This window comes from Somniosus microcephalus, chromosome 2 (assembly GCF_052327205.1).
Source record: "Somniosus microcephalus isolate GS21.2 chromosome 2, FLI_Smic_1.0, whole genome shotgun sequence".
Taxonomy (NCBI): domain Eukaryota; kingdom Metazoa; phylum Chordata; class Chondrichthyes; order Squaliformes; family Somniosidae; genus Somniosus; species Somniosus microcephalus.
The window spans coordinates 319977412-319999078 of record NC_140988.1 but is presented as its reverse complement, the minus strand read 5'-3'; the positions used below and the strand labels follow the sequence as shown (position 1 = coordinate 319999078).

The window sequence follows — 21667 nt, the reverse complement described above, 5'->3', positions numbered from 1 at the left end:
ATCTGTCTATATATATAATATATATAAAATAATTAAAGTAAATTGTTAAGCATTCTTTCAACATTCTTGTCCTTTCTTTTCAGAATTCTTCCACTTTACACATACACCATGTGCTTATTTATTGGGATGTATTCGCTTATTCCCTGGAAGTCCTTAGGAGAAAATCCAAAGTCCCATTTGGATAAATGCAGGAGATCCTGGTGGACAAATCTGTTGTTTCTCAACAACTTTATTTTGATTGACCAACGTGTGGGTCATTTCTTAATACAAAGTCAGACTGTTTTATCATTTACATTATACACGGTAACCCAGTGTGTATATTTGATGCTTTCGGATTTCCACTATTATCCAAGCTACATGACCAGTGTTTTATCTATTATATGGTGCTGAGCAGAACCACAGCTATAGTTAGTGGGAAAGATAATGGCCTTGATATTAATGCCCCTACGACGAACGGGGTGTTAAAATTTTAAAACAGGAAATGCAACCCCAACCAGCTGCATACGTGCCTGCCACCATTTTCACAGCGATGGATTTTGTGGCGTGTGAGTGTCTCGCCATGGAGAAGCGCAACACTTCATTAACATATTTAAATTAGGCTCCCACAGTGCAATTGAGAGCCCAATTTAATTGAACAGTTGCCATACGGGTTTCCTAGGGCATGGGAAATCAGGCAGTGAAAGGAAGGCGGGAGCTTCAGCTCTAGCAGGTTAGTGTCTTTTGCAGCAGTCCTTGTGGGCCAGGAAGAGCAGGAGTGCCTTCCCCGCTGCCACCCCCACCCACTAGTCTCAAGGAAGCCTTCGGTCTCCCCTCTGCCGATCACAGCCTCTCTCCTCCCACCCTGCCGCAATTGCAGCCAAGCTCCCCCTCCCCCATCCCAAACAGCGATCTCTGGCCTTTCCCCCTCCCATGATCGCCTCTCCCTCCCCCATTCCCCCCCTCAAGCCCTGATCTCCGGCCTTTCCCCCCTCCTCTTGTTTGCCGGGGACCGTCCCCAAAGGCCTCCTGTCAATTTGGCCAGCTGCCGGGCGGAAAATGGAAGAAATAATTTATAATAATATCCTACCGTTCAATTCGGCAGGCACTCCATGTCACCGGCATTGCCGAATTTCTCCCCCACACCCTCCCCGACTCCCCATAAATACTGGGGCCAATGATTGAATGTACAATGAATACACTGTTAGAATGTATATGGGGCAATTAGGAGATGGGGCAGTGGCTGTATAGGTAGTGTGATAATATTTTATATTACAGACTTGGGTTTAAATCTAAATTCTGACAGATACTCAAACTAAGTTACCTAAGTGTAATTGGAACAAATAATCACACCACAAATATGTCCAATGAATATATGGATGCTTGGTGCTACCTGATCTTTAACCTTAGACAGCATAGTCAACAGGGCCACATTCATTTAAAGTTATTAGGATTTCAGTACAAAAGTTTTTCATTTAAAGTGATCCAGGGAGAGGATTCTTTGTTAGGCCAGGGATAAATGCACTGCATGCTGCGGGTGTAAGCCGTACTGCTCAGTTTTGATCCTTGGTTGGTCGGGCCAAAAACCTAAAGGGTAGCGAAATATTTCAACGAGCCTCCCACACTGTTCGGTATTAGTGCTCCACAAGCTTCTTTGGCTCCAATTGAAATTAAATTATACTCCTGATGGGGTCCACTTGCAGCCTGGATGGCACCTAGAGCTGCTTTCCACAGCCATAGATTTGGGTTTATTGGAGGTATATCTGATGGGATTTCCAGGGTTGCCCGGGAACCCCCAGAGAGAGTGCCTCAAACTGCTATCAAGATGTGGCGAGGGACAGAAGAAGTGCATGCTCTCTCCTCTGTCAGAATTTGCTGTGCCTGCTGTGATGGGTTAGAAACTTGGAGGATCCGGTCTCCACCCCAAATTCTGGTATCTCTGCCTCTGCTGTGCTCAAATTCCACCCCAAGTAGGAGCAGGATTTCTGGGCTCTGATATCCTAAGAAATAAAAAGAAACAGACTGCTGTACATTTAATATGAAATAGCTTACCAAAAGAATCTGTGTTTGCAGTGCATGGGTTGGACATGGTACCTTGCAAATGATTTCCAGTTTTACATCACAACACCTCTTTTCATCTTTCTGCTGTACAGGTAAGATTTATTATTTACTGGTGTCATGCTGCTGCTGTTAGAAAAAAAAGCTTTTATATTGGATGCCCAGTGGTTCAGTGGTCATTGCCCTGGCATTCTAATGTAAATTTTCTGATTGAGTCTCTGGTCGGACATCAGTAAGTTGGTGTGTTATGAGCACCCATTCAATCATTGATGTGCTAATCTCACTTGGGTTTACAGAGTTCACTTAATTTACTTAATGTGGGTGATCTCCGGGCCCACCTTAAGCCTACCATTGGAAACTTGCCAGAGGGAGGCAGTAAATCACATGCAAGCAGCCCTTACAGAGCTGCTCACAAGGGGTGATAGGCAAAATTAAAGGATGTATGGGGGGTAAGAATGTTGGTAGCCATCTAATATTTGTAATGCATACCAGCTGATCTCCCGTGTTGTTGGACACACACAATCAAGATCAAGTGTAGATTTTAGGGATGGGATGGCAGGATGGCAGAAATGACGTATGAGGAGAGATTGGGTCAATTGGGCTTATATTCGCTGGAGTTTAGAAGAATGAGAGGGGATCTCATTGAATCTTAGAAAATTCTAACAGGACTAGACAGACTAGATGCAGGAAGGATGTTCCTGATGGCGGGGGAGTCCAGAACCAGGGGTCACAGTCCAAGGATAAGGGGTAAGCCTTTTAGGACTGAGACGAGGAGGAATTTCTTCACCCAGAGAGTGGTGAACCTGTGGAATTCTCTACCACAGAAGGCAGTGGAGGCCAATTCATTAAATATATTCAAGAAGGAGATAGATATATTTCTTAAAGCTAAAGGGATCAAGGGATATGGGGAGAAAGCAGGGACAGGGTACTGAATTTGGATGATCAGCCATGATCTCATTAAATAGCAGAGCAGGCTCGAGGGGCCGAATGGCCTACTCCTGCTTCTATCTTCTATGTTTCTATGTTTCTATGTTTAGATGAAACAGGGTTTACAAATACAGTTCAGTCCCCATTTTAAAACTGTACATTCTGTTCTTGTTTCTATATAATACATAGAAACATAGAAGATAGGAGCAGGAGTAGGCCATTTGGCCCCTCGAGCCTGCTCCACCGTTCAATGCGATCATGGCTGATCATCCAAATTCAGTACCCTGTCCCTGCTTTCTCCCCATATCCCTTGATCCCTTTAGCCTTAAGAAATATATCCAACTCCTTCTTGAATATATTTAATGAATTGGCCTCTACTGCCTTCTGTGGTAGAGAATTCCACAGGTTCACCACTCTCTGGGTGAAGAAATTCCTCCTCATCTCTGTCCTAAAAGGCTTACCCTTTATCCTTAGACTGTGACCCCTGGTTCTGGACTCCCCTGCCATCGGGAACATCCTTCCTGCATCTAGTCTGTCTAGTCCTGTTAGAATTTTATAAGTTTCAATGAGATCCCCTCTCATGCTTCTAAACTCCAGCGAGTACAAGCCCAATCGACCCAATCTCTCCTCATACGTCATTCCTGCCATCCCAGGTATCAGCCTGGTGAATCTTTGCTGCACTCCTTCCATGGCAAGAACATCCTTCCTCAGGTAAGGCGACCAAAACTGCACACAATACTCAAGATGTGGTCTCACCAAGGCCCTGTACAACTGCAGCAAGACATCCTTGTTCCTGTACTTAAACCCTCTCGCTACAAATGCCAACATACCATTTGCCTTCTTAACCACCTGCTGCACCTGCATGCTTACCTTCAGCGACTGGTGCACAAGGACGCCCAGGTCTCGTTGCACTTCCCCTTCTCCCAATCTATTGCCATTCAGATAATAATCTGCCTTCTTGTTTTTGACACCAAAGTGGATAACCTCGCATTTATACTTTGATACTATATTATTTATAGTTGAATAGAAAACCTTATAGAAATTTGGGAAGCAGAGAAGTAGAGTAGGTTGAATCATAACAGTTTCCCTGTAGTACAGACTGAAAGATCAAAATAGATGTTACAGTACCACCACCAATGATGGGAGGGTGCAATTACATTACAACATGGCAAATTTACATAGACAGCTTCCATTATAATTCTAAGGCCCTGAAACTTCTGGGAACTGACAGGTGGAAAGCCTTAATTCCTCCAACAACAACAACAACTTGTACTTATATAGCGCCTTTAACGTAGTAAAACATCCCAAGGCGCTGCACAGGAGTATTTTATGACAAAAAATTTGACATTGATCCACATAAAGATAAATTAAGGCAAATGACCAAAAACTTGGTCAAAGAGGTAGGTCTTAAGGAGCGTCTTAAAGGAGGAAAGAGAGGTAGTGAGGCGGACAGGTTTAGGCAGGGAATTCCAGAGCTTAGGGCCGAGGCAACAGAAGGCACGGCCACCAATGGTTGAGCGATTATAATCGGGGATGCTCAAGAGGTCAGAATTAGAGGAGCGCAGATATCTCGGGGGGTCTGCTTATTATGCCCTTAAAAGGCCTCAGAGCCAGTGAAATTTATAATGGGAAAACATTGACACAGAAGTGTGACAACAATAAGAGTAAAGACATCTTACTACAATTATATAGGGCCCTGGTGAGACCACACCTGGAGTACTGTGTACAGTTTTGGTCTCCTTACCTAAGGAAGGATATACTTGACATAGAGGGAGCGCAATGAAGGTTCACCAGACTGGTTCCTGGGATGGGGGGATTGTCCTATGAGGAGAGATTGAGTAGACTAGGCCTATATTCTCTAGAGTTTAGAAGATTGAGAGGTGATCTCATTGAAACTTACAAAATTCTTACAGGGCTTGACAGGGTAGATTCTGGGAGGATGTTTCCCCTGGCTGGGGAGTCTAGAACCAGGGGTCACAGTCTCAGAATAAGGGGTTGGCCATTTAGGACTGAGATGAGGAGAAACTTCTTCACTCAGAGGGTGGTGAATCTTTGGAATTCTCTACCCCAGAGGGCTGTTGATGCTCAATCGTTGAGTATATTCGAGACAGAGATCGAAAATTTTTTGGATATTAAGGGAATCAAGGGATATGGGGATAGTGCAGGAAAGTGGAGTTGAGGTAGAAGATCAGCCATGATTTTATTGAATGGCGGAGCAGGCTCGAAGGGCCAAATGGCCTACTCCTGCTCCTATTTCTTAGGTTCTTATGTTCTTATGTGACAAAAGGAAGTAAGGTTTTGCAGCTAGGAAGTGTGTGCAGTTATAAGTTTTAATATATTATAGATTTTAATTTTTTTAAGGGCTGTTTGGGTAACAGAAATGACTTGTACAATAAATGTGGAAGCAAGAAAACAAGCCTTTGGCCAAGGGATGGAGCAGTGCAACATTCGTATCCCCTGTTTGATGGATGGCAAAGCAGAGGTGATGTTGCAGGAGCTGATAGCAAAGAGATGGTGCTGTTTACCACTTCATGGTACCCTCCCCCTAGGACAGGACTGAAGCATGCCTGGAAGGTAGTGGAGTAGACAATGTAAGGGCAGATGTGACTATTGCTGTCACTGGCTGTTTTAGACCCGGGTTTGGAACATTTGCATGCAGAGCTTCTCTGCCTGTAAATATTGGTGTGACGATACAATACGGGCACAGTCTGGTGCAGCCTGATCGACCTGGCCTCTGCCTGTTGCTTCTCCTTTGCTTCCCCCAAAAACATTAAGTAAAGGGGAATTCTCATGGGGTGACCCATTGTGCCAATATTCTTCCAAAAACGTTGTGACAAATACAATGGTACAAAACTTCCTGAGCAACTAAGTGTTCACACATTAAAAAAAGAACAAAGATCAATAAAAGATGCAAAAGCAGTCTCAAAATAAAATTAGTCTTCTTATAGACCTCTTTAAATGCACTTCAACATACAACGCATTCTAAAGCAATCCTTGGTGCTCATTTTAAATGGGTGGGTAATGACGCAGTGAAATTTCATTCCAAACTCCAAGAATTACGTGAACATTCAAATGATGTTACCGAAGTCTTATTAAAATATTGGCGTGTCTATTGGGAAATATGGCTGAGGTTCTTGACGTAGCAGAGAGAGGGGGATCTGGTATAGTCTGGGAGAATTCTCTCTATTTACCTGCATAGGCTTCGGATGACCTGACCTTGAAATAATTTCTTAACGATAACAATTGGAGATGGAAGGTGAGTGTCTCTGTCATCACTCATCAGTATGAACAGAATCCTTTTATATTAAAGATCAGGTATATTTTTTAACTTTTCTATCTGTGTTCAGGAACAGACTGTTAATGATTGTCCTGGCAGGATTTCTGTTGTTGGCCTGTTTCATTGCCACTGCTTTGATCTCATGGTTCTTCAAACTGCCAATAGGACTTCACTTGGACACCAGGTAACCACTGAATCTGACCACTGTTACAGGCCTGGCCAGATAACCCTGGATAATATGTATATGTCTAGAAATTACTGTCATCAATATTAACAGATAAATGCTTAATGTGTTCATATGACATTCCTCCATTTGCTATTTTAACAGAGGAGTTAGCCTGTATTTTTCAACTGGGTTAATGGTCGTGAAGTTCCTCGGAACTGCTCTGGTTCTGCTGCCATAATAACTTCACCGGAAATATGGCAGAAACGCTGTTTACGTGTGTAAATGGGGTTTCCGCCATTCTTCTAGGAAAGTTACAGCTGCGGAATGGGAGCAGGTCCGAGAAAATTCCTGGCCAACATTTACAACAAAATAGTGCACAGACAAGTGCACGAAACATTCACCCACTGATGTCATCAACAGTCATTTCCAGGCTCTAATTTCTAGTCATGATCAACATGGGACAGGGGACAAACATTATGAGGAGTTGTAGGATATGATTTATACCCCATGGGTTTTTATTATGCATTCAGTTCATATAAACCATATCTCACAGAGCTTCAGAATATATCTCTATGCTTTGAAGATTCACTTTGAGTTAGATTTACATCCATGGAAGGAGTTATGTTGAGGTAAGGGCAAAATGCTGAGTGGTGGGCCCCAGTGAGCGGTGTTCCAACTGCTATTGTTTCTAGTTTACTTTATATTAACAACTTGGATTCAGACGCTCAATGCAAACTGGTCAAATTTGCAAATGAAAGGTAACTAAGAGGGACAGTTGAAGCTGAGGAGATAGCTCGGGAAGTACAAAAAGAGTTAGACTAAATACATAAATGGGAAGTTCAATGGCTAACTAAATTTAATATGAAAAAGTGTAAAGTACTTCACATAGGATGAAAAATGGGCTACATAAGTACTCCATGAATGAAGTCAAGGTAGCTAAAGATGAAGTTGAACAAAACCTAGTGGTTTTAATAAAATCAATGCTCAACGTGCCCATACAGTGCAGAACAGGAATCGACTAAGTAAATATATAACCAAAACAACAGAGTACAAGTTAGAGGAAATCATGCTTAACTGTAAGGCCTGGAATTACCATAGGGGTTCGCCTGATCTCAAACCATAACTTCAACAGGTCGGCAGAATCCCCAGAGTAAGGGCATAAAAGGCTGAACACAGCCATTTCTCCAGGGGTTCCGTAGATCTCGCGCCAAAATTTAGGGCCTGAAGCATTCTGTCAGACCACATCTTGATTGCTGTGTCCAGTTCTGGTCACAAAGACACAAGAGAGAGATTCAAGCCTTGGATGTGATTCAGAGAAGAGCTATGAGACTAATTTCTAGTGTCATAAGCCTGAGTTATAAAGAAAGACTGGATTAATTTGGGCTGTTTAGTCTTGAAAGGAGATGGATTCACAGGGTAAATAAGAAAGAAAATGTTATGGAATGAGTAAATCTTGAAAGCTACTTCAAAGTAAACTATAATAATGTGACAAGGGGACACAGGATTGATTTTGAAGTCTCTCACATACGAAAATGTTGGAGTTTCTGAACAAAGTAAGTCTGGACCTTCCCACTGTGATTTTATTAGATAACATTGTTTTAGTATTCATTCATTTTCTGTTACTAAACAGTGTATTATATTTGTTTTCAGGCTGCTTACACATGCGGCATACAACATACAATATTATACAAAGCCTTATTGTCGTTATGGTCCATTTTTAATTGGAATTATGTCGGGCATTTTAATGCATCACAGAAAAACACCTTTGCTGACAACCAAGGTACTTATTTTAAGACAAAGAATGAGGTGAAATATAGTCAACAATAGACATTAGGGTTGTGTTTGTGCAGTGGTAACAACTTATCATAAAAGTATCTGAAAGAATTATGGATATTCTCTGTATGCTGATCACCTATATACGGATATATTCTAAAGCTTTGTAGTACTTAATTTATACATTCCAGGGTGGCTAGCAGTTCTGAGGCATGCAGTCTTAGGGGGAGAAATTCGGTGGCACCCCCTTTGGGGCGCTAACTTCTTTTAGCGCCCCGAAAAAGTTAGCGCTCCTGCGCCATAGCTTCAGTGGTAGCGTCCCAAGCAGGAGGCGGAACGCTACTGGAAACGCTCCCCCTCCTTCCTAGGGCGCTACTAGTGAATATCGCAGTGCTACGTGCAACAGCGCCATGCACGTAGCGCCGCAGTTTTGCAGGCTTCCCTCCCCTGATTAAAGGGGTAGGGCCTCACGCTGCGTGCACCAGGGCCCTGCTGGACCACTGGGTAGCAGGGTGCCGCGAAAGCAGCCCGGCACTCAAGAGGAGTGCTGGGCTGAGCGATCGTGGCCGGCATCCCGAATAAAAAAGGGGAAGGGGGCAGGTGCTGGCAGGCGGCCCAAAAAAAAATGGCCGCCTGACACCTACCCTTTAACTTGCACCGCTGCGGCGGCAAAAACACCCCCTGATCCTGTCAGACATATCGTCTGCCGATAGGTCAGGGGGCGTAACCGAAGTTTGCGGCCGGAGCACGAGCGGGGCGCTGCACATGGTGATGATGTCATCACTGGTGGCGCAGCATCATGGGGTGCTATCCGCCACCGCCGCCGCCACCCACGGGGGCGCTAACAGGAGGTGCCAAGCTACCCAATTGTTTCCCCTTAGTGTTTAACTCAATATTTCCAACACCCTTCCCATCATTTACTATATTGAGTTCCAGTAACTTGATGTGATGTGACATCCTGTGGCAAATCCCCTGACTTTCGACACCGCAAGCAATAAGTTTACTGCCTGAATACAGGAAACTTTGTTATGTCCGGCACCGACGGGACCGAGCTGTTGCCGTTCCCTCAAAACTGCCGGACACACCAGCATTAATGTTGAAGCATATGGAGCTTTTCATCTCCGTATCTGACAACAAACACTGTTGCTTAGCAACAGCTTCTAAACAGTCGGCCCGTACCTTGGAAGCGTCTCTGTAGCTTAGCAACAGCTTCAGAGAGACTTTCCAGAGCCTGACTGTTGGAAAAAAAAAGCCACGAGAAGAAAAAAAACCTAACAAAACGGCTCCTTATTTTTGCCGGTGGCTCGAGCTTGCCGGACACTTAGCCTCCGGATAACACAAAGTTTCCTGTATCACAATTTTGCATAAAAAGTCACAGAGGCAATGAACAAAAGATCACTTGTTCTAACTAACTATTCATGGAACATTTTACAAGGAAATGTTTGACATTGGACAGGCTCAACCCTTCAATCTCACCCACTCTCCTTCACAGTCTTTGTTCTATCAATACTGCTGTGGTCATTGCTCCTCTGAACTTTATTCAGCTCCAAGTATGCTGCCTTACTTGCTCTTCCTCCACTCCATTTAAATCCCTTCAGTTTCTGCTGTGTTCACAGTACCAAGACTGCCAAAGTCATCAACAACATCCTCTGTGACAATGATCTTGGAATGCTATCCTTCCTCATCTCCTCGACCTTCACTTTGCATTCAACAGTTGATCACACCATCCTCCTTAATCACCTTTTCTCCACTCTTCACTTCCATGAGACTGCCATTACGTGGCTATACACCTACCTATTTTTCTGAAAAATAAAATAATAGAAATCCAAGCGGATTAGTCACTGGGCCAGGTTATCTACTGATGGAAGTCAGAGAGGAGATAGCAGAAGCCTGAATCACAATTTTTCAGCCCTCCTTAGATATGCAAATTGCGCTAGGGGGTTGTAAGTTAGCCAATAACACCTCTGCTCAAGAAGGAAGAGAAAGATAAATGATATAACTATATACCACTGAATCTAATGTCAGTTGCGGGCAAACTCTTAGATATTCCGTTTCTGCATTTGCTAGGCCACAATTTTCTACCAAATCACTTTACTGAAGGAAAGATTGCGACACGCTGAGTGTAGAAATTCTAATTAGAATGCCAATCTCCACCATTCATAACTCCATGTTGTTCAACACATTGCCCACATTAGCAATTACCCACATCCTCTCTGACCTGTGCTGGCTCCCTGTCCCATAAAGTATTGAATGTAAAGCCCTCATTTGTAGAATGATTCATCTACAAATCATTCCATGGCCTTCGCCCACCGTACCTCGACCCACTCTGCCTCTGCAACATTTTCCAGTCTGAATGTCCTCTTTTGCATGCCCTCGGGTGTTCTGACTCTGGCCTCCTGTGCATGCCTCCTCCCTCTGCTCCTGTATTATTGGAGAATATTCAACTGCCTCAGTCTACTTCTGGAGCTCCTTCTTACACCCTTCACCTCACTACCTGCCTTTAAAAGCTTTCTTAAACCCTTCCTTTTGACCAAGCCTTCAGCTGCCTTTCCTAACTCTCTCATAAAGGCCCAGCGCCCATTCCTGTCCTCCTCCGTGAAGTTCCTTGGGACATTTTTTAAAATGTTGTTGCTGCCTAATAACAACACCAAAATGCTTTCTTTTCTAGATTTCTGTTCTTACTGGATGGCTGTGCTCTCTTACCACAATGGCTGCAGTGACAGCACTGGGGTATGCATTGGATGACTCCATTGAGTCCTATTCTGTTCTTCCTGTGTTGTATCAGGCGTTGCACAGAACTGCGTGGGCTGCTGCAGTTGGCTGGATCATACTTGTATGTGAAGAAGGATATGCAGATACAGTACTCTCATATTTGTGAAATGCAGACAGACCTGGCAAATTTTCACTTGTTAAGCCTCAAACTAGATTTTTCACTGGTGCATTCAGAGTTCCTCCTGTGATTCACTGGACAGCAAGCTGGGATTCCCAGCCAGGACATTTGGCAGAGGCCTTAGCTACAGAGGAGCAAGATTGAGTCAACCTGAACTAATCTGGTGCACTTCCTGACAACTGCTTCAAGAGTAGGATTGGCAGAATTGGGAACAGTTTGGCTCAGGCGTAGAGAATGTTCCAAACTGCATTGCACAATGTGCATTTATATAGTGTTAACGCAGAAATATGTCTCAAGGAATTTCAAATAGGTGTAATAAAAAGGAGTGGATGCTGAGCCAAAGAAGGACATATTAGAAGGCGTGACAAAAAATGCCTTTGAACAAGTGGGTTTTAAGGAGCGAGTTGGAAAAGTGCAGGGGGTTCAGGGAGGGAATCCCAGAACATCGGGCCAGAGTCACAGGAGCAGAGAGTTCGGGGAGGGGGAGGTTATAAGGAAGTTACAGAGCTAAGGAGAGGCAAGGCCATGAAGGGATTTAAAAACAAGGCTGCTTGGTTGACATCCAGTCCTAGATGAGTTACAATTTCCTCCAGCTAAAAACTGGAAGGCCAAAACCATGCTAAGTTGCAGCTAGCTCCATGGGTTCTGGCTGACCATTGTGGCTCACCCAACTGATCCTAGACAGTGTCAGGAGACTATTCACCCATAGGGTGTAGCACAGCTGATGCTGATGTCAACATATGCACACTTTCCAGGAGTTACTGGATAGCAATCAAGAGCGGGAACCCTGGGGACTTTCCCCTTCCCTAGGTCAGAGGTGCTGAGACCAATCTTATCAACCCTACTGCCATCCGCGCTGAGATCAGGCAATGCCAAGCATCAAACCTGGACTTTTGGTCTATGTGGATTATCTTCATACTAGGCAGAACATTTAGTAACTGAAACATTGTTTTTTTTTGCTTTAAAGTATGCATCTAATAGAATTCAGGAAAGGTTAGAAATGTGTTAACATGACGCTTCAAAAAGCTGTGTCAGGTTGCACAGTTTATATCAGAATCTGAAGTCAATCTACTGCAGGCTGATCGAGGTTGGGAATGTGACAGTTATGCTATTCTTCACAGCAGGGAAGCTCTGTCTATCGGTAATGTGCTGTGCACTCAGCCATCAACAGCGCAATGAAAGGTTATAGAACAGTTTTGAAGCAAATTAATTTTATTTAAAGCTGTTATATTCATAGTTTTCTCAGAAAATGTGATTTTAATGCATTGTAAAAAAAATCAGAATCAGTAAGAAATGTTCTAGTCAACTGACCTTTAAAAACAGACCGTTTTACATCTATTATTTAAATGGATGCTAAGCTGTGACTACCTATGTGGAACCTATCATGATCAGGCTACTCAAAGAAACTATGCAATGACTGAAGAACTCCGTGTATCTGTGAACACCTACTGAATGCCTGCAGCATTTTTGCAGCTATTCATTTCAAATCCTGTTTAGGCCCCTTCAAGATGTTAAAGAAAGGAAACTGGATGAACTGAAAGAACTGGGGGGGAATTGGGTTGGTTAGCGTCTCCTGCTAGCGCCCCGGAGGCGCGAATGGGGTGCTAGGAAATTTGCGCCCGAGTGCAGCGATTTTAGCGCCGCTCGCGAGATTGACCAGTCATTTTGCGGTGGCGCTAAACACTACCACCACGATTGCTGGCCTGCTGCGGCACCGTGAGATCCCCGGTGGACTGTGGGCGACCTAGCGAGGATGGCAGCAGTCAGTGTTTGCATGACATCAATCTGAGACTACATGAGAGCAGTGACATGAATCAGTCATTCATGAAAGAAAGACTTATGAAATAATACTGAGCAGCCTGCGGGTGGCGCTGTCCAGGGAGAGTATAAATACTCGGGCACGGGCCCAGCTTGCACAGGACATTCTTAACAGGAACTAGTGAAAGACACAACTAGACTGCTATGTTGTAAAACAGTTGATTAAAGCTTTGTTTAATGCTTAGACCAAGTGCCTAGTAGTTTTCTTACGTCAAGCAGTCTGAGGCTGGAATGCACCAGCCAATGACTCAATTACAGCACTAAGCCATTGCCTGCCACCTCACCCATTACACGCGGCATTATGAGCTTTGGATCCCCACGGTCTCCCTGCAATTCAAACATCCTCTGCAATGAGGCAAGGATGGGTTCAAGGATGGGTTCGCTGTGCTAGCGGCGGACTCCTCCACGCTCCTAGCCAGTGCATCCATGCTCTCGGGCACCCTTGCCATTGCACCCATGAGCTCAAGGGCTGGGTATTCATGACTGCGATGTCGAGGTCCTCATCCGAGTCCTGTGCAGCAGAACTCGCGCGCCTGCTCACCCTCCGGAGAGATGGCCCACGAGCTTCCCTACACCCATAGGGTTGCTGCAGCCCACTGGGTCCAGGAGCTTCAGCCTCATCAAACACTAACCCCCTGCTCCCCTCCAGGGAAGGCGTGGCCCCAGTGTCTGATTTGTCACCCTCCGGAGACGCAGGCAGTGAGGCTCCGGCTTCCTCTTCCTCCTCCTCTGGTGTGTCGCTGCCACTGGGAGGCTGAAGGACAGGCTGGTCAGCTGGTGGTTCACTATCTGAAAGCAGGAAGGTACAAGAGTGGCTTTAGCGTGAGGGCAGGGGGGCAGGAAGGGAGCAAGGAATGGAGACAGTTAGTTGGATTGAAAGTGTAAAAGGCTGGTGTTGTGAGGGGGAAGTGGTATGAGAGAGGAGAGAAAGCTGATGAACATACCATTGCTGTCCCCAAGGGGGTCGACCTCTCCAATGGCCACGGCACCTATGACCTGGCTAGCAATGATCCTGTGCACTCTCGCCTCCAAATTGGTCAGGGGGTGTAGGTCAGCCGGCCCTCCTGCTGTGCGTTGCCACTCCCGCCTGTTATGAAAGAGCTTGGCCTGCAAGAAAAAGGACAGTGACTGAGTGAGTGTGCAGCCATGTGTTTGCCTGATGTGCCTCCCATAGTTTAATAGCCCTTAATGTGTGCAAGGTGTGAAATGTGCAAGTGTATTTTATGAGATGGCCATAGGTCTTGGATGAGTGCTGGGAATTTGGGTTTTTAAACCCTTCGGGCACAGAGTGAACTTGAGATGGAGGGATGTAGAGGTATTGAAAAGCAGCCACTTACCCTGACGACCCGAGTGAGGTCATTGAACTTCTTCCTACATTGAGTGTGAGTCCCCGGCACCAGGCTCCTTGAGGAAACATGCTGAGCCACCTCCCTCCACACTCTTCGGTACTCCCGGGGCATTGGCCTCCTGCCACTCTCTGGGTACAGCACTGCCCATCGCCGCTCGACAGCACCAACCAGAGTCACCAAGACCTGGTCGCTAAAGCGACGAGCTCTATCAGTCCTCTCAGCACAATGGTAGTAGGTTTTTCCAGCCCCAGAGTCAATGCTGCAATGAGAAGGGTGCGGCTGGCTAGCAAGATGGACCCTCCCCTTTAAGAACTGGCCAGCTCCAGTCTGTCTGGGTGCCATGCTAATTAACATCGCCTGAGCTTCGGCAGTGTTTTGAGGTAGCACCTCGCTCCCCGACATTAGCGCCTTAAGAGAGGTGTGTAGCGCTTGATTTACAGCTCAAGTCACCTTCAGGGGTGATGGAGGAGAATTTTGCAGTCGGAGGTGATAATTAGCGCCAGGCGCTAAACTTTGCACCTGGCCGATATTAGCGCCCCAAAATGGGCGATGCCCAATTTATCCCCCTAGCTCTGTAATGCAGGGCCTAAAAAAAGCAGGGTGAGTTCATCACTAAGCGTGAAACACCTAGTAACTTTTTTTTCTACTTCACCAGGGTGTGTACACACTAGGATTTACACAGTTTGGGTGGGGTAATTTCCAGAAGATAGTCACGTGTACAAACATGAGTACTGCAGAAACAATTATATGCAGTAGCCATTAATTCTTTACCTAGATTATTAGAGCTCAGACTATAATTAATTGTAACTCTGTAACTAAAAAAAAAGCCACTTTTTTATCAAACTACAGTAACTATTTTCACTGAGAAATCAAGGCAAAGAGTCAAAGCCTCTAGTAAGGGACAACAACAAGGCTGTAAAGATTAGGAGGGAAGTTGCAGCAAACTTAAGAAATGATGAGGCCAAAGTTTTAAAAGCCTGTAATTTGTTAATGAAGGAAGACTCTGAAGGAAGTTAGTTCTGAGATCCTGGGAAAGAATTAAGTCAAAGTCTTCAGTGGGAGGAGGAAGAGTGCGTAGGTTGGCACATTTAAAATTTAGGAGCCAAAAGAAAGGAAAGCTCAGGTGAGCAATAGCCATAGTAATATAAATGAAGTAGAGCCGAACGGGGGAGAGAGGGAGATGAAAAAACTAATTGCTTATCAAATAGCAAACTTTTTCTTGTATCCTGTTCAAGAGAGGTGCTACAAAAGTCTCCTCAGATACAAAATCGGTATTCAAACCTTGGACAGACTTAGATTTTGTAGAGATTGTCACATCTCTCTTTTTTTATGCATAGTACATATAAGAAATAATCGAAGGAGAAATGTTAAATGGTTAGAGTTAGGACATATCAGGTTTTCAGGATTCAGGTTTTGAACATAATGCATAATCTAAAACATATAAAAACAAGATTGGGTTGACAATTGTACTAATAGAAATCCATAGTGACATAGCATTAGTATCATGTTGCATTTGATGGTAGATAATGGAATTATGTGCAGCTGAGCAAATATTTAAATTGTAATTGGATGTGCCAACTTGGCAGTTTGATGATTTCTAATATTAGTAAGAGTTGAAAGCAGGTCTGAGATCCACAGACCATTGGGGAACAAGTTGGAAGTTGGTGGATATTCATTACATTAAAGAAAGAGCAGTTAGAGTTTAGTTTTATTTACTGGGCGGGAACATGACCTCACGAGCAGCTGCCCTGTCCAGGACCGGCAGCGAGAGGCCCAACCAGTTTTAACGGTCGGGCCTCATTGACATGTCCCTGTCCAACATCCCGACCAAAACAGGCAGGAAGTCAGTGGGAAGCAGCTGCCTGGCTGTTAAAAATTAGGTGGCTGGAGGCCACAGTTGGGACCAGACGAATGGTCCCCAGTATGTAGTCAGGAGTGGGTACAGGAGGGGATTGCAGTCATGGGAGGGGGAAGGAGGCCCAAGCTTCCCTGTTGAGCCCAAAGGAGCAATCCTGCTTTGCACAAGTCCGGGGCTAAGATTGCAGTTGGGCACAAATGTCAACATTGGATATCAACCTGATTAATTAAAGAAGGATGCCACCCACTTTCTGTGGCTGTCCTTTGCACCTGCAATTTAAAATTGCAGTCGGCCAGATTGGGGCAGGAGGTCAGTGGGTGTTTTCTGCTTCATATTACCTGGCTCCTGTTTGGTTTCCACCAGGTGGGGGGAGTTAAAGTTCACCCTTGCTATCAGTAGTTATATTGCTGGAAGAAAAATGCTACATTTATGAGACTGTAAGGGTAGTAGAGCATGTTTTCTTGAACTATACGTCCACCCTCCTCCCAATCCTTGGAAAAGACATCTGGGCCTTGAAGCAAAATCTCTGAAAAATACATTTGAGTCACAAAACTCTCAAAACAAATATTTTCCACCTGGATTTTTTTTTTCTCAGGAGGGTAGTTATAGTAATCTGGGATGTTATGATTAAGGTTATCCACCAGGTGGTGCTCTAGCCAATGCTCCTGCTAAGGTCAGGGGTTGCTTCCTGTTAAGGTCACGGGTTAGCTTCCTGCTAAGGTCAGCAAAGGTGCAATGCCTGGAAGCGGGCCTGCCTGGTTGTCTCGCAGTCATTCAATAAAGCACTCGTATTAATCCTCATACTTCGCCTCTTCGAGTTCCTTGTCTCACTACATGGATTTATCACATTTGGCGACGAGGTAAAACAGGACCCTGAATAAGAGAAGTCTGCCAGGATGTTTAAACAACAAAATCACGAGCTGCAGTTAGCTACCAGTTGGAAGAGAGCATGGCTGCCACGGTAGGAACGGTCTCCGCTTTTGATATTCAAGCACAAACTTGGGAGGAATATTGTGAAGTGTTGGGTTATTTTTTCATAGAAACATAGAAACATAGAAGATAGGAGCAGGAGTAGGCCATTCGGCCCTTCGAGCCTGCTCCGCCATTCAATGTGATCATGGCTGATCATCCAAATTCAGTACCCTGTCCCTGCCTTTTCCCCATATCCCTTTAGCCTCAAGAAATATATCCAAATCTTTCTTGAATATATTTAATGAACTAGCCTGCACCGCCCTCTGTGGCAGAGAATTCCACAGGTTCACCACTCTCTGGGTGAAGAAATTCCTCCTCATTTCAGTCCTAAATGGCTTACCCCTTATCCTTAGACTATGACCCCTGGTTCTGGACTCCCCGGCCATCAGAAACATCCTTCCTACATCTAGTCTGTCCAGACCTGACAGAATTTTATAGGTTTCGATGAGATCCCCTCTCAATCTTCTAGACTCCAGTGAGTATAAGCCCAATCGACACAATCTCTCCTCATACGTCATTCCTGCCATCCCAGGTATCCGCCTGGTGAATCTTCGCTGCACTCCCTCCATGGCAAGAACGTCCTTCCTCAGGTAAGGTGACCAAAACTGCACACAATATTCAAGGTGCGGTCTCACCAAGGCCCTGTACAACTGTAGCAAGACATCCTTGTTCCTGTACTTGAACCCTCTTGCTACGAAGGCCAACATACCATTTGCCTTCTTAACCACCTGCTGCACCTGCATGCTTACCTTCAGCGACTGGTGCACAAGGACACCCAGGTCTCTTTGCACTTCCCCTTCTCCCAATCTATTGCCATTCAAATAATAATCTGCCTTCCTGTTTTTGCCACCAAAGTGGATAACCTCACATTTATCCACATTATAGTGCATTTGCCATGTTTCTGCCCAATCACCCAACCTGTCCAAATCGTACTGGAGTTTCCCGACATCCTCCTTGCAGCTTACCCTCCCGCCCAGCTTTGTGTCGTCTGCAAATTTGGAGATATTACATCCAATTCCCTCGTCCAGATCATTAATATATATTGTGAACAGCTGGGGTCCTAGGACCGATCCTTGCGGTACCCCACTAGTCACTGCCTGCCACTCGGAAAACGACCCGTTTATTCCAACTCTTTGCCTTCTGTCCGCCAACCAGTTCTCTATCCAAGTCAATACCTTGCCCCCAATCCCATGTGCCTTAATTTTGCATGCTAATCTCTTGTGTGGGACCTTATCGAAAGCCTTCTGAAAGTCCAAATCCACCACATCCACTGGTTCTCCCCTATCTATTTTACCAGTTACATCCTCAAAAAATTCCAGTAGATTAGTCAAGCATGATTTACCTTTTGTAAATCGATGTTGACTTTGTCCGATCCTGTCACTGCTTTCCAAGTGCTCTGCTATTACATCTTTTATAATAGACTCTAGCATTTTCCCCACTACCGATGTCAGGCTTACTGGTCTATAATTCCCCGCTTTTTCTCTACCACCTTTTTTGAATAGTGGGGTAACATTAGCTACCCTCCAATCCATGGGTACCGTTCCAGAGTCTATCGAGTTCTGGAAGATGACCAGTAATGCATCTACTATCTCTAGGGCCACTTCCTTAAGTACCCTGGGATGTAGACCATCAGACCCTGGGGATTTATCGGCCTTCAGTCCCATCAATTTTCCTAACCATTTTCCTACAAATACTGATTTATTTCAGTTCCTCTCTTTCATCAGACCCTATGTTCCCCGGCATCTCTGGGAGGTTATTTGTGTCCTCCTTTGTGAAGACAGAACCAAAATATGTATTTAGTTGGTCTGCCATTTCCTTGTTTCCCATTATAAATTCCCCTGATTCTGACTGTAAGGGACCTACGCTTGACTTCACCAATCTTTTTCTCTTCACATATCTATAAAAGCTTTTACAGTCAGTTTTTATGTTCCCTGCAAGCTTACTCTCATATTCTATTTTCCCTTTCTTAATTAATCCCTTTGTCCTCCTTTGTTGACTCCTAAACTGCTCCCAATCCTCAGGATTATTGCTTTTTCTAGCCAATTTATATGTCCTCTCCTTGGATCTTATGCTATCCCTAATTTCCCTTGTTAGCCACGGTTGAGTCACCTTTTTTGTTTCATTTTTATGCCAAACTGGGATGAACAAATTCTGTAGCTCATCCATTCGGTCTTTGAATGTTTGCCACTGCCTATCCACCGTCAACCCTTTGAGCGCCATTCCCCACTCAACCCTACCCAACTCGCTCCTCAGACCATCGTAGTTTCCTTTATTTAAATTGAGGACCCTTGTCTCCAAGTCAACTACTTCATTCTCCATCTTAATGAAGAATTCGATCATATTATGATCGCTCCGACCCAAGGGGCCTCGTACAACAAGATTGCTAATTAATCCTTTCTCGTTACATAATACCCAGTCTATGATGGCCTGATCTCTGGTTGGTTCCTCGACATATTGGTCCAGGAAACCATCCCGTAAACACTCCAGGAATTCCTCCTCCACAGTATTGTTACTAATTTGGTTGGCCCAATCTATATGTAGATTAAAGTCACCCATGATGACTGCTGTGCCCTTATTGCACGCTTCTTTAATTTCCCTTTTAATACCATCCCCAACCTCCACCTTACTGTTTGGAGGTCTATATACCACTCCCACTAATGTTTTTTTCCCCTTAGTATTTCTCAATTCTACCTATACAGATTCCACATCATCAATTGTAATCCTTCATTACAATTGTGTTAATCCCTTCTTTAACCAGTAATGCTACCCCTCCTCCCTTTCCTTTTTGCCTATCTTTCCTGAATATCTAATACAAAAATGCATTAGAAATAAAAGGGGGGCTTTTGGCAGTTACAAAAGACTAAAGACGGAAGAAGCCCTAGAGGAGTATCAAAAGTGCAGGGGCATACTTAAAAAAGAAATTAGGAGGGCGAGGAGGGGCCATGAAATAACACTGGCGAGCAAAATAAAGGAAAATCCTAAGATGTTTTATAAGTATATTAAGGGCAAGAGGATAACCAGGGAAAGGGTAGGGCCCATTAGGGACCAAAGAGGCAATCTGTGTGTAGAGCCAGATGATGTAGGTGGGGTTTTAAATGAATTTTTTGCATCTGTGTTCACTATGGAGAAAGACGATGCACACATAGAAATTGGGCAAGGGGATTGTGACATACTTGAACATATTAGCATCGAGAGGGAGGAGGTGCTAGCGGTTTTAGCAGGCCAAAAAGTGGATAAATCCCCAGGCCCGGACGAGATGTATCCCAGGCTGCTGTGGGAGGCAAAGGAGGAGATTGCAGGGGCTCTGACACAAATTTTCAGAACCTCTCTGGCCACAGGGGATGTACCAGAGGACTGGAGAACAGCTAACGTAGTACCATTATTCAAGAAGGGTAGCAGGGATAAACCAGGGAATTACAGGCCAGTGAGCCTAACATCTGTGGTAGGGAAATTATTGGAAAAAATTCTGAGGGACAAAATTAGTCTCCACTTGGAGAGGCAAGGATTAATCGGGGATAGTCAGCATGGCTTTGTCAAGGGTAAATCATGTCTGACAAATCTGATTGAATTTTTCGAGGGGGTGACTAGGGGGGTGGATGAGGGAAATGCTGTGGATGTGGTTTACATGGACTTCAGTAAAGCTTTTGACAAAGCCCCGCGTAGGAGACTGGTCAAGAAGGTAAGAGCCCATGGGATCCAGGGTGCCTTGGCGCGTTGGATCCTAAACTGGCTGAGTGGCAGGAGGCAGAGGGTGATGGTCGAAGGTTGCTTTTGTGACTGGAAGCCTGTGTCCAGTGGGGTACCTCAGGGATCGGTGCTGGGTCCCTTGTTGTTTGTGATCTACATAAATGATCTGGATGAGAATGTAAAAGGTATGATCAGTAAGTTCGCAGATGACACGAAAATTGGTGGGGTGGTAAATTGCGAGGAGGAAAGCCTCAGGCTACAGGATGATATAAACGGGTTGGTCAGATGGGCGGAAAAGTGGCAAATGGAATTTAACCCTGAAAAGTGCGAGACGATGCATTTTGGACGGACAAATAAGGCAAGGGAATACACAATGAGTGGTAGGACCCTAGGAAGTACAGAGGGTCAGAGGGACCTTGGTGTACATGTACATAGATCCCTGAAGGCAGCGGAACAGGTAGATAAGGTGGTTAAAAAGGCATATGGGACACTTGCCTTCATTAGCCGAGGCATAGAATATAAGAGCAGGGAGGTTATGATGGAGCTGTACAAAACGCTGGTGAGGCCACAGCTGGAGTACTGTGTGCAGTTCTGGTCGCCTCACTATAGGAAGGATGTGATTGCTTTGGAGAGGGTGCAGAGAAGATTCACCAGGATGTTACCTGGGATGGAGCGCCTCAGCTATGAAGAAAGGCTGGACAGGCTGGGGTTGTTTTCCTTGGAGCAAAGAAGGCTGAGGGGGGACCTGATTTGAGGTGTACAAAATGATGAGGGGCATAGATAGGGTAGATAAAGAGGAACTTTTCCCCTTAGTAGGGGGGTCAATAACAAGGGGGCATAGATTCAGGGTAAGGGGCAGGAGATTTAGAGGGGATTTGAGGAGGAACTTTTTCACCCAGAGGGTGGTTGGAATGTG

General features: G+C 44.8%; 1 protein-coding gene across 1 annotated transcript; it reads left to right on the top strand.

The window, feature by feature from the left end:
* The first annotated feature begins 262 nt into the window (after positions 1-262).
* oacyl (O-acyltransferase like) lies at positions 263-13094 on the top strand. The gene is made up of 5 exons (XM_085974264.1): positions 263-709; positions 2050-2129; positions 6309-6422; positions 8055-8184; positions 10846-13094. Exons 2-5 carry the CDS (start codon positions 2053-2055, stop codon positions 11053-11055), a joined length of 531 nt encoding a protein of 176 aa, XP_085830390.1. The 5' UTR covers positions 263-709; positions 2050-2052; the 3' UTR covers positions 11056-13094.
* Positions 13095-21667: the final 8573 nt, after the last annotated feature.

What these genes read in the sequence shown, in the direction of transcription:
- oacyl (XM_085974264.1), top strand. Translation starts at nt 2,053, where the DNA reads ATGGGTTGGACATGGTACCTTGCAAATGATTTCCAGTTTTACATCACA. An exon ending in TTCATCTTTCTGCTGTACAG is followed by an intron (nt 2,130 to 6,308) that starts GTAAGATTTATT and finishes ATCTGTGTTCAG; the next exon opens with GAACAGACTGTTAATGATTG. An exon ending in CACCTTTGCTGACAACCAAG is followed by an intron (nt 8,185 to 10,845) that starts GTACTTATTTTA and finishes TTTCTTTTCTAG; the next exon opens with ATTTCTGTTCTTACTGGATG.